The sequence below is a fragment of the Canis lupus genome, chromosome 13 (assembly GCF_011100685.1).
Source record: "Canis lupus familiaris isolate Mischka breed German Shepherd chromosome 13, alternate assembly UU_Cfam_GSD_1.0, whole genome shotgun sequence".
Classification (NCBI taxonomy): Eukaryota; Metazoa; Chordata; class Mammalia; order Carnivora; family Canidae; genus Canis; species Canis lupus.
Genome location: NC_049234.1, coordinates 10,033,284 through 10,046,805, shown reverse-complemented (window position 1 = coordinate 10,046,805; position 13,522 = coordinate 10,033,284). Strand labels below are relative to the sequence as shown.

General features: G+C 34.3%; 1 protein-coding gene across 4 annotated transcripts in view; it reads left to right on the top strand.

Moving 5' to 3' along the window:
• The window catches only part of NUDCD1 (NudC domain containing 1), an 80,082-nt gene extending 78,579 nt beyond the window's left edge, over window positions 1-1,503 (top strand). For 3 of the 4 annotated variants that reach the window (XM_038555344.1, XM_038555346.1, XM_038555347.1), the window contains one exon: window positions 180-1,503. In XM_038555344.1, coding sequence (XP_038411272.1) covers window positions 180-472 — 293 coding nt within the window. In that variant the 3' untranslated portion in view covers window positions 473-1,503. The remainder of the gene's footprint in view (window positions 1-179) is intronic. The other variant, XM_038555345.1, reaches the window with a different exon arrangement.
• Window positions 1,504-13,522: the final 12,019 nt, after the last annotated feature.

The window sequence follows — 13,522 nt, the reverse complement described above, 5'->3', positions numbered from 1 at the left end:
GTTGGAGAAATTGATTGTGGTTAATCATTAATGGTTCAGAATTCAACCACTGTTGAATATTTATGGTGTATATTTTATTGAGGCATTTTAATCTGTAGTATAGATTATTAAATACTAAATGTTTAAGCACATTTTTCTTCTTTTTAATATATGAGTTTTATTTGTTCATTTCTTGGCAGGCTACGTCCAAGCATCAAAGAGAGACAAAAAGTTTTTTGCCTGTGCTCCCAATTACTCCTATGCAGCCTTGTGTGAGTGCCTTCGTCGAGTATTCATCTACCGTCAGCCTACTCCCATGTCCACTGTACTTTACAACAGAAAGGAAGGCAGGCAAGTAGGGCAGGTTGCTAAGCAGCAAGTAGCAAGCCTAGAAACCAATGATCCTATTTTAGGCTTTCAAGCAACAAATGAGAGATTATTTGTTCTCACTACCAAAAACCTCTTTTTAATAAAAGTAAACACAGAGAATTGATTACTCCAATATATTGGCTTCTCTATACTGAAAAAGTATTCAGTGGTAGCCAGAAGGCTGGTAGTCATACTATAGCCTGTTAAGTTTTACTATGTTAAATAAAATTATCTTGTATGAATTTTTTATTTTTTAAAGGATATTGGAAGTATATTCAAGAGATTATGATTCTGTAAAAGCTATGGAACAAAGCTGCAAATTTAGAGAAAACTGGCTTCTGTAAAAAATGTAAAGAAAGTCTTAGTAAGTATAATTTTTTTAAAAAAACAGGCTGTGGAATTTCATCTTTTATATGAAAGGTGTACAATTCAGTGTTTAAAAATAAAAATATTTATCATGTATGCCTTGTTCATTAATAGTTTTCCCTCATTCTGTACCTATAGAATTTTTAGATAACAATTAAAATGTTGATTCTTGTAAATACTACATTGCTGAGGAAAAGGGGGAATCCAAGAGAAGTACAGCAGGTCCAGTATTGTTAAAGGTTGCTGAAAGACTAAGATTTTTTTGAAATTAATTTTTTCCAATTTTTAAATTTTTGTCCATTTGTTCTTCTTCAGACATAGACAAAGAGAAATGATAAGATTCCACAAAGTGTAGCTCATATTCATTGCTAAACAACAAACCACCTCAGAACTCAGTGATTTAAAACAAAGATATTTGAAATTCACTGATTTGGCCATCTCTGTTCTTTCTTTGTGGCATCTCATTCTCCAGCAAGCTAGATTTGTCTTATTCCTGTGATAGAAAAAACACTGCAGGAAAGCAAGCCTTAGTATATAAGAACTTATCGAGCCTGTGTTTCCATCATTTTGCTCTTCTTCATGGAAAAAAAGCAAATTATATGGCCAAGTATAGAGTCAGTGTGAAAGAGAACTGCACAGGAACACAGATAACAGAAGCTATAATTCTTTGGAGCCATTAATGTAACAGTCTGTCACACACAAATTATGATTTATCCTTGTAGTTCTCCTTAACCTTCTACAGTTAAAAAAGAAAATCCTGTTTATACATTAAATATTTTGTGTCATGAATTTTAGTTTCTCATTATTTCCTTGGATTTTTTTGGTTTGCATTTACCTGGAAAATCGTTCACTTTATATACCAGTTTAATGAGCAAAAACAGCTAAGATAATAGGTAACCAATCAGATATTAAGATATTTATGAAGTAGTAATTAGTGAGATGGTAACATTGGATCAGTAAATAGATATACATTTTTTATTTACTTACTAGAAGAAAATGTGTATAATCTCAAGATTGAGAAGACTTCTGAAGAAGCAGAAATAAAAAATGTAAAAGATTAGTAAATTACAAAATGTAAAATATCTTTATGGCCTGATTCTGTTAACAGTGGTAAAAGAAAAACAGCAGACTCAGGGGGGATATTTGTCAATGCATGATAGATGAGAGTTAAAATCTAGAATCTCAAAACATAATAAACAAAATAAAAAAACAAAGAAAGTATACAGTATAGAAGCAGACAAAGAATATTAACAGCCAAGTCATAGAAAAATAAGGATGGCCAATACTTCTAAGAAGATGCTTAGTCTCCCAGGTAATGAAGGAAATTGGTAAAAAAAATGTAAAGTTTTGTAACATTGCATATCAAGGTAGGGGAAAATGGGAACTCTCCTACACTGTTGGTAGGAGTGTCAGTAGGTACCAAAGGATACTTGGCAGGATGTATTCAAATAAAGTTCATTTTCTAGAATTCCAGAAATACTAGAAAACACTCAACATATGCACAGTGCAATAAATATAAGATTATACATTGTAGCAATGTTTATAATAAAAATTTGGAGGAATCTGTCCTTCATTAGGGGAATAACTAAATTGCAGTATTTTTATATTAGAATAGTATATATATTAGTATTTATAAAAAGCTTTAATTTAAATCCCTCTTTATGGGCCTGAAAACTCCCTGACACTTATATATATTTTCCACCTTTCTCATAGAAGAAAGATGCAGTTAAATTGTAACATATGGGCAATTTACAACAGGATTTGTATATACAATTTTTTAAAGATTTTATTTATTTATCCACAGAGAGAGAGGCAGAGACACAGGCAGAGGCAGAGGGAGCCCGATGCAGGACTCAGTCCTGGGTCTCCAGGATCCCACCCTGGCCTGAAAGCAGACGCTTAACCGCTAAGCCACCCAGGCATCCCAGGAGTTGTATGTTTTCCTAAAGAATAGATACACCTGTGAGAACTCTTTGTTCATAAAAATGTTAAGGGAAATATCCCTTAGTACCTCAAAGGAAATACAAAAATTAAGATTATGTGTTGCCCTGGTTCCTAAATTTCTTCCATGGGAAGGAAATAAAAAGAGCCAACCCCATATCTTTGCTTTGAACAAATATTTTGGGTTTAAAAACAGGCAGGCCATGTTGCAAGACAAGTAACTTGTGTTGGATTTATTGCCAGCCACATCCATCTTGAGATTCTGTTCCACCTGTCTTTTCCTGCAGCACATTAACCCAGGCATGTATTATGGCCGTGTGTCTGAATGTGACAAGATCAATTACACAAGCATTTTTCAAGCCTCCATTTATGTCATTTTCTCATATCATAATGGCCAAAGCAAATGACGTAGCTTATTCCACAGAGTGAAGTACCTTGCAGAGTTACATGGCAAAAGACATGGGTATGGGGAGAGTAAAGAATTGGAACCATTTTTGAAATCTTTCACATGTACCCATACTATGTCCAAGCAATATAGATTTCTAACCCCTTTTCCCCCTAGTTCGTGACACACACAAAATTCTATTTACGGCACACCAGGGCTGCTCTTGGCCAGAAGTGACCTCGGCTATCCAAGGACCAAGGGATTAAATATCTAGGTAATCTTTAAATATTTGCAACACACTGATGTAAAGTCCAAGAAGTAGTGTATACACTGGAAGACTGTCATAGTTAAGTGCTATACTCAATTTTCTTTAAAAAACTAGTGAAGATTTTTATTTTTGAAAATATACTGTGCCATTTAGATCCAAAATGTACAGTTTTTACCATTTCAAATGTACATACGTGTCATTGTACCAACTTTTAAAGTGAACTTTATTATTCCCAGGGAAGATGGTGGAGTAGGATTGTAGGCTTAATTTGTCCATGGATACACCTAGATGAAACCCTCATCACTATAAATAATCCAGAAAATGGCCCAACAGACTCCACAGCTAAAAGTAAGGAAGAGGCCACATTGAAGGGGGTAGGAAAGGTGGAGACATGATCCAGAGCCAAAGTGACCCACAGAACTGACCACGGGAGGGACGCATACTGCAGGCACAAAAGGAGAAAGGAGCAGGCCCTACACCAGGCATATCAGGCATGGGGGACCCATCCAGGGAAGATGAATACTCCTAACATTTGACCTTAAAAACCAGAGGGTCTTACCTTCTCAGTTCTTACAATCAGTGGGGCTTAACATCAGTGGGGCTTAGCCCAGCCAAAATCATGGGCTCAGCTCTGGGTGGGCCAGAAGGTGATAGAAAGCAGTCCCCATCATTGAAGAGACAGCATCACAAACAGCCCCTCTGAGATACAGCACAGAAACAGCAGGTCGAAATACACCCCAGGTATACAAGGGGGATTTGTTTGTTAATCTTGGGGCTTGTGCTGGAGACTTCTCCAAGGACAAAGGAGCTGGCAGGTACTATTTCTCTTACCTGCCCCCAGCCTAGATACATAGACACCTGTAGGAACCAGCACAGCCTGAACACTCTCCACCTAGCTTGCTAACAGTGTGCCCAAGCCCCAAGTACTTGTGCAGATCTGGCCTCATCTCAAATTCCTCTCACAGCAACCAGCACCAACCTTGCTAACACTGCATGCCCCATTCCCTGTATTCTGCAGACTTGCCTCCAACACACCCTCAACTGGAGTCCATCCAAAGCGGTGCCACAAGCATGGCAGTGTGCAAACAGCCCTGATGGGTCAACACTACCATAAAGTGACTCCTGCCCAGGGAAAGAGGAGATAACCACCACACAAACCACTCCTGACTACAGTCCCAGCAGTGGGCTGGGGGCAGACATCTAGTCTGACTGCAGGCCTTGCCCAACAATGAAAGCTCTGGGACAACACAGGGGAAGTGCCTTACAGGTCTGTCCTACCGCAGCTCTAGCAAACACTTGGTCTGATCCAATTCAAGCCCAAGGCAGTCCCAGACTGGACCATTAACAGAGAGCCAAACCCTGCCATAAAAGGCAAAGAGAACCATTGCAGATGACTGGACTGAAGGCAAATGCAGTTCAGCCATAATAGTAGGGTGCATGCAACACACAGGAGACAACCCTAAGCTGCCAGGTCCTGGTGAACAGGAGCCATTGCACTGCAGGGCACTCCACTACCTCTTATAAGGCCATTATTTCAAGAGCAAAAGATGTAGATGACTTTTCTAACACATAGAAACAGACACAGAAAGACTAAATGAGACAGAGGAATATAAACCAAATGAAGGAACAGGACAAAAATCACAGCAGAAGAGTTAAATGAAAGGGATAGAAGTAATATACCTGATAGAGAATGTAAAGTAATGGTCACAAAGATACTCACTGGACTGGAGGAAAGAGTGAAGGACCTCAATGAGACCCTCAACAAAAAGAAAATAAGAAAGAACCAGATAGAGATGAAGAACTCAATAAATAGTATACTAGAGGAAGCAGAAGAATGGATCAGCAACCTGGAAGACAGTAATAGAAAGCTATCAAACTGAACGAGGAAGAGAAAATAAAGAATAAAAAATGAAAATAGATTAAGGGAACTCAGTAACCATCAAGTGTAATACCTTCCGCTTACAGGGGATTCCAGAAGCAGAAAAAAGAGAAAAGAGGGGCAGGAAATTTATTTGTAGAAATAATTAATGAAAATTTTCCAAATCAGGGGAAGGGAACAGAAATCTAGATCCTGGAGGCACAAAAAGCCCCCAACAAAATCAACTGAAGGAAGTCCATGCCAAGACACTAATAATTAAAAATGGCAAAAAGTAGTGATAAAGAATTTTAAAGGCAGCAAGAGAAAACCGATACATATAAAGTAAACCTCATGAGGCTATCAGCTGATTTTTCAGGAAAAACTTCACAGGCCAGAAGGGAGTGACTTGATGTATTCCAAATGCTGAAAGAAAAAAACACCTGCAACCAAGAAAACTCTACCCAGCAAGGCTATCATTCAAAATAGAAGGAAAGGTTAATTATATCTATAAAAGTCTGTCAAAGAATTCACAAAATGGTGTATAGTGTGACACCATATACTGGGGGGAAGAGGGGTAAAAATTTTGTGCTTTTAGAATGGTTCAAACTTCAGTCACCATCAACTTAATATAGACTATTATATGCATAACTATTATATATAAACATAATGGTAACCACAAGTCAGAAACCAGTAATACGTATACAAAAAATAAAGAGAAAGGAATCCAAGAGTATGACTAAGGAAAGCCAGAAAACTGTGAGGGAGAGGAGCAAGAGATGGAACAGAGAAGAACTACAAAAACAATGGTAAAACAACAAAATGGCAGTAAGTATATACCTATTAATAATCTGTATGTAAATAGACTAAATGCTCCAATCAAAAAACATAGGGTGATGGAATGGATAAAAAAGCAAGACCCATCTATATGTTGCCTATAAGAGACAGGCTTAAAGACACATGCAGATTGAAAGTGAAAGAATGGAAAAGCACTTGTGATACAAATGGAAATGAAAACTGGGGTAGCAATACTTATTTTGGACAAAATAGATTTTTAAACAAAGCCTAACAAGAGACAAAGACACTACATAATCATAAAGGGAACAATCCAACAAGAAGATATAACAAGTATAAATATGTATGTCCCCCAACATGGGTGCACTCAAATACATAAAGTAGCTAATAAAAAAAAATAAAAGATATAATCAATGGTAATACAATAATAGTTGGGGAACTTAACACAACACTTACTTCAATAGATAGCTTCCAAATTCATTCTGTGAGGCCAGCATTACCCTGATATCCGAACCAGATAAAAATATTACCCAAAAAAAGAGAACTACAGGCCAATATCTCTGATGAACATAGATGCAAAAATCCTCAATAAAATTAGCAAATCAAATCAAACAAACATTAAAAAAATAATAATAATTCACAGTGCTCAAGTGGGATGCATCCTAGAATGCAAGGGTGGCTCAGTATACCCAAATCAATCAATGTGAAACATCACATCAAAAGAGAAAGGATAAAAACCATAATCATTTCAATGATAAAGAAAAAGCATTTGACAAAAATACATCTATTCAAAAAAACCCACAACAAACTAGGTTTAAAAGGAACACACTCCAACATAATAAAGGCCATTAAAAAAAAAAAAAAAAAGCATTATGCTTGGTGAAAAACTGAGTTTTCCGCCAAAGATCAGGAACAAGACAAGGATGTCCACTCTCACCACTTCTATTCAACACAGTACAGGAAGTCCTAGCCACAGCAATCAGACAAGAAATAAAAGGCATCCAAATTGGTAAGGAAGAATAAAAATAACTATTTTCAGATGACATGATACTGTCATGTTACATATAACCTTAAAGATTCCACCCAAAAACTACTAGAACTGAGAAATGAATTTAGTAAGGTCACAAGATACAAAATCAATCTATAGAAGTCATTGCATTTATATACACTAATAATGAAATAGCAGAAAGAGAAATTAAGAAAAGAATCTCATTTACGATTGCACCCAAAATAATAAAATAAATACCTAGGAATAACTTAACCTAAGAGGTGAAAGATCTGTACTCTGAAAACTATAAAGCACAGACAAAAGAAATTGAAAGGCAAACTAATGGAAAGATATTTCTTGCTCATGGATTGGAAGAAAAAATATTGTTAAAATGTCCCTACCCAAAGCAATCTAGAGATTTAAAGTTTAATGCCAACAGCATTCTTCACAGCACAAATAACACTAAAACCTGTATGGAACCACAAAAGACCATAAATAGCCAAAACAATCTTGAAAAGGGGAACAAAACAAGGTATCACAATCCCAGATTTCAAGATAAACTACCAAACTGCAGTACTTGGTATAGTACTGGCATGAAAGTAAACACATAGATAAATAGAACAGAGACCCCAGAACTAAACTCACAATCATATGGTCAATTAATCTTTGACAAAAGAGGCAAGAATATGCAATGGGAAAAAGTCTCTTCAACAAATGGTTTTGGGAAAACTGGACAGCTATATGCATAAGAATGAAACTGGACCACTATCTTACACTTTACACAAAAATAAACTCAAAAATGGATTAAAGACCTAAATGTGATATCTGAAACCATAAAAATCCTAGAAGAGAGCATAGGGAATAATTTCCTGACATCAACTGTAGCAGCATTTTTCTAGATATATCTCCTGAGGCAGGGGAAACAAAGCCAAAAATAAATTGTTTGGACCACATCAAAATAAAAAGTTTGTACACATCAAAAGAAACAATGAACAAAACAAAAAGACAACCCCTGAATTGTAGAAGGTATTTGCAAATGATATGAAGAGTTAGTATTCAAAATGTATAAAGAACCTATTCAACTCAACACACACACACAAAATAATCCAATTTAAAAAATGGAAAAAAGACATGAACATACATTTCTTCAAAGACGATGCAGATGGCCAGAATGAAATGATGTTCAACATCACTAATCATCAGGGAAATGCAAATCAAAACCACAATGAAATATCACCTCACATCTGCAAAAACACAAGAAACAAGTGTTTCCCAGGATGTAGAATAAAACAAACCTTCATGCACTGTTGGTGAGAATATAAACTGGTATAGCCACTGTGGAAAATAGTATGGAGATTTCCTCAAAAATGTAAAAGTAGAATTACCACATGATCCAATACTCCCATTACTGAATATTTACCCAAAGATTACCAAAACACTAATTCAAAGATATATACACCACTGTGTTTACGGCAGCATTATTTACAATGGCCAAATTATAGAAGCAACCCAAGGGTCCCTCAGGAGATACATGAAGCAAGAAGTAGCATATATATACACAATAGAATATTTCTTAGCCATAAAAAGAATGAAATCTTGCCATTTGCAACAACATGAGTAGATCTATGGAGTATAATGCTAAGCAAAATAAGGCAGAGAAAGACAAATACCTTACAATTTCACTCATGTGGAATTTAAGAAACAAAGTAAATGAACAAAGGAAAAAATAAACAAAAAAAAGACTCTTAAATATAGAAACAAACCAATGGTTACCAGAGAGGGGGCAGTGTGAGGGGATGGGTAAAATAGGTGAAGGGGATTAACAGTACACTTACCATGTTGAGTACTGAGAAATGTATAGAATTGTTGAATCACCATATTGTACATGTGAAACTACAACACTGTTTGTTAATAGTGGAAATTTTTAAAAGTAAACTTTATTTAAGTATGATTTGCAGGGATGCCTGGGTGGCTCAGTTAAGCATCTTCCTTCAGCTGAGGGCCTGATCCTGGAGTCCCAGGATGGAGTCCCACATCTGGTTCCCTGCATGGAGCCTGCTTCTCCCTCTGCCTGTGTATTTGCCTATCTCTCTGTGTCTCTCATGAATAAATAAAATCTTATTTTAAAAAGTATGATTTGCACACAATAAACTATGCCCATTTAACATGTACAATTGGATGTTTTAATATATTTTTGTATAAATTATTCATATGTAACAATATATAATGAAATTACATGTATATTCATATATAACTAGTGAAATCACTACTATAAAGTAAAGATGGAGTGGCTTTATTAATAATACACAAAATCAATTTCAGATCAATTATACCAAAAATAAAGAAAGTCATTTCATGACAAAGGTCAGCTATGCAAGAGGACATAACAAATGTTTATGCTCCTAATAACAAAGCTTCAAGATACACAAAGCAAAGACTGATAAACTACAAGAGCAAATAGAAAAATCAACAATTATAGTTGGAGATTTTAATATTCTTCTTTTAATCATAGATAAAACAAGCCAGAAAAATCAATAAATATTTAAGAAATTCAACTAGCACTATCAACCAACTTGACATTTATATGAATATACTAGCTAACTACAGAATAATGTTCTTAATATTCTTAATATTAATAAACATTCTTAAGGAGAAACATCATATATATCAAAATAGAGTATATTCTGGGCCATAAAGCAAATCTCAATAAATCAAAAAGTATGAAGTCATAGGTTGTATGTCCTTTAGAGCAAAATAGAATTAAAAATCAGTAACAGAAAGGCTTTTTATTTTTATTTTTTTTTATTTATTTATGATAGTCACACAGAGAGAGAGAGAGGCAGAGACATAGGCAGAGGGAGAAGCAGGCTCCATGCAGGGAGCCTGATGTGGGACTCAATCCCGTCTCCAGGATCATGCCCTGGACTGAAGGCTGCACTAAACCACTGAGCCACTGGGGCTGCCCCAGAAACCCTTTTTAAAAAATTCCTCAATACTATAAAATCATATACACACTTCTAAATAAATCAAAAAAGAATCAAGCAGTAATTAGAAAGTATTCAAAATGAATGGAAATGAGACCTATCAAAATGAGTGATGCTGCTACAGCAGTATTTAAAGGAAAACTTATAGCACTGAATACTTTTATTAGAAAAGAAGAAAGATCTCAAGTCAATGACCTTAGCTACCACTTTTGAAAACTAGAAAAAGAGCACCTCAACCCAAAGTAAGTGGCAAAAAGCAAATAGTAAGTATTAGGTTAGAAATCAATGAAATAGTAATTAAAAAAAATCAATGAAACCAAAATCCGGTTTTTGTAAGAACTGATAAAATTAACCTTCAGTCAAACTGATCAGGAAAAAAAGAAGAAAGAAGAAAGATAAAAATTACCAACATCAAGCAATGATAGAGATGAAATCACTACAAATTCTACAGATATTAAAAAATAATATGGGAATACTATTAACTTTATTCTAATAATTGGAACAGTTTAGAAAATATGAACAAATTCTTAAAGAACAAGTGACCAAAGCTCAGTCAAGAAGAAATAGATAACTTGAAAAGCTTTATATTTATTTCTGAAATGGAATTTATAGTTAAGAACCTTCCCACAAAGCCTCACAGACCAGATGGCATAACAGGCAAATTCTACCAAACATTTGAAGAAATAGTGTCAATACTAACTTTCAGAACATTGAAAAAGAGGGAGCATAACCCTGATATGAAAACCCTGCAGAGACAATACAATAAAGGAAAATTATAGACTAATATCCTTCGTGAACATGAATGCAATAATTCTTACCACAATTTAGCAAATTAAAGGGTAATATAAAGGATATGAAAAGGGCAGTACATCATGACCAAGTGGAGATTATCTGAGCAATGCAAGTTTGGTTTTAGATTTTAAATACACCTCAATGAAATTTACCATATCAACAGATTAAAAAACTAATAAACATAAAATCTTACCAGTAGGTATTTTTAAAGTTTTGGATAAAGTCTAATATCCTTGTGAGAAATTTTAGCAAACTAGAAATGAAAGGAAACATCTTCAATCTGATAAAGGGCATCTGCAGAAAACCATAGGTAACATCATACTTAATACTGAAAGACTTAGTGTTTTCCCCACTCTCCCACCCTTCCCCCTAAGATTAGAAATAGAGTAAGGATGTCTTCTTTCGCCACTTCTACTTAATATTGTACTACCAGGTTCTAATCAGTATAATAAGGCAAGAAAAATAAAAGCCATCCAGATTCTAAAAGAAAAAATAAAACTGTCTTTATCCACAGGTAACACAATCATTTGTGTTGAACATCCTTTGAAATTTATTTAAAATAAAAACAAAGTACTAAAACTTTTAGTTATCAGTTTCAGGAAACAATATCAATATACAAAATTCAACTATTTCTATATACTATCAACTAACAATCAGAAAGTGATGAAAAACAATGGCATTTACAATAGCACTATGTTCATGAATCAGAACAGTTGTGGTAAGATGTTTCCCTAGGTTTATCTATAGATTTAATGCAATCAAGTAATCCTAACATGCTTTCTTCTTTTTCAGTAAAGTATGGTATTACAAAGGACCTAGAATACCAAAAAAGAATAAAAATGTCTAATATCACCAGATTTTAAGGCTTATTATAAAGCTATAGTAGTCAAGACAATGGACATGTGGTATTGGCATCAAGGCAAAGTGATTGGTAGACATATGGACATATATGGCAATTGAATTTAGACAAAAACATGAATGCAATTCAGTGGAGAAAGAATAACTTCTTCCCCCAAAAATGGTGTTAGTACAATTAGATACCCATTTTCACCTTTTTATTAGACCAAATTGTGGTCTTACCAAAGACATAAGGTACTAATCCCTGAAACCTATAAATGTTACCATATTAAAAAAAGTGATTATATTAAAGATTTTACATGGAGATTTTATCCTGGATTATCTAGGTGGACCCTAAATTCAGTTACAGTGTCTTTATAAGAGGCAGAAGTAGATTATAAATACAGAGAAGGGGTAATGTGAAGATGGACACAGAAATCAGAATGATGTCCACAAATTAAGCATTCGGGCAGCCACCAGAAGCTAGATGAAGCAAATAACAGATTTTCCTCCAGGACATGCAGAGAAAGTACAGTCTTCCTGGTGTGTTGATTTTTAATTTCTGACCTCAAAACCATGAGAGAATATGTTTCTGTCATTTTAAGTCACCAATTTTGTGATAATTATAGTAGCCATAAGAAAATGCCTTATACCAAAATTAAAATGGATCATAGATCTAAAATGTAAAACTTTGAAACTTCTTGAAGATAACATAAAAGAAAAATCTATAACCTGGGGCTAGGCAAAGATTTCTTGTTTATGACACCAAAAAGCAAGATCCATTGAAGAGAATATCAATAAATTGAACTTTAAGAAATTATGTTCTTGGTATGACAGTCTTAGAATAAAAGACAAGCCACAAACTGAAGAAACTTTAGCAAATCACTTATCTGATAAAGGGTTAACATCCAGAATATATATAAAGAATTCAACCAAACTCCTCAAAGCTCAGCAATAAAATAATCAAATGAATAAATGTCTTTAAATGGGCCAAAGTAATAAACAGACATCACCTCAAAGGAGATATATGAATGGTAAGTAAGCACATGAAACGGTGCTCAACATTATCAGTCATTCGGAAATCAAAAAAATGAAAGCATAATGAGATATGATTATATAGCTACTGAAATACTTCTAACTTAAGACTGATCATACCTAGTGCTGGCAAGGATGTGAAGCATTTTGCTGATTAAAATGGTGAAATAGTAGAATCACTCTGGAAAATAGGCAATTTTATAGAATGTTAAACCTTATGACCAAAACATTTCACTTAACCATTCTATTCTCTGCAAAGATTTGTACGTAGCCACATTATCTGCAATAGTTAAACCTGAGAAAAAAACAGTTCATCACAGATGATAAATCCACTGGGAAATATCTATGCAATGGACTATTACATGACAATAAAAAAATAAACTATTGATATAATCAACATGGATGAATCACAAAATAATTATACCATGTGAAACAAGCCAAGAATGTACTGAATTATTTAATTCAGATAAAATTCTAGAAAGTGTCAACAAATTTATTTTGATAGGAAACAGATCAATGGTTGCTTAGTGAGAGGGGTTGAAGAAAGATTATAAAATATCATAAGGAAACATTTTGAGGTAATGGTTGTGTTCATTGTCTTAATTGTGATAGTTTTATGAGTCCATAACAAACTTTATTCAACAGTATTTTAAATGTGCCATTTATGTCAATGATTACTCCATAATGCTATTAAAATTTTTATCCAGGGAATAGGTATTGAATTTTATAAAATTTTTCTCCTATTGTGCAATAATTTTTTAGTATATTTCTGCTTTTATTAATAACTTGTATGCAATAGCATTTTGGTACACATTTTCTATATATTTTGCGCATCAGCATCCATTCCCCTTCATTTTGGTAGTTATACCATAAATTCTTTCTGAAACCATATATTTGTGTCTTACTGACTCCATTCTTGACACCATCA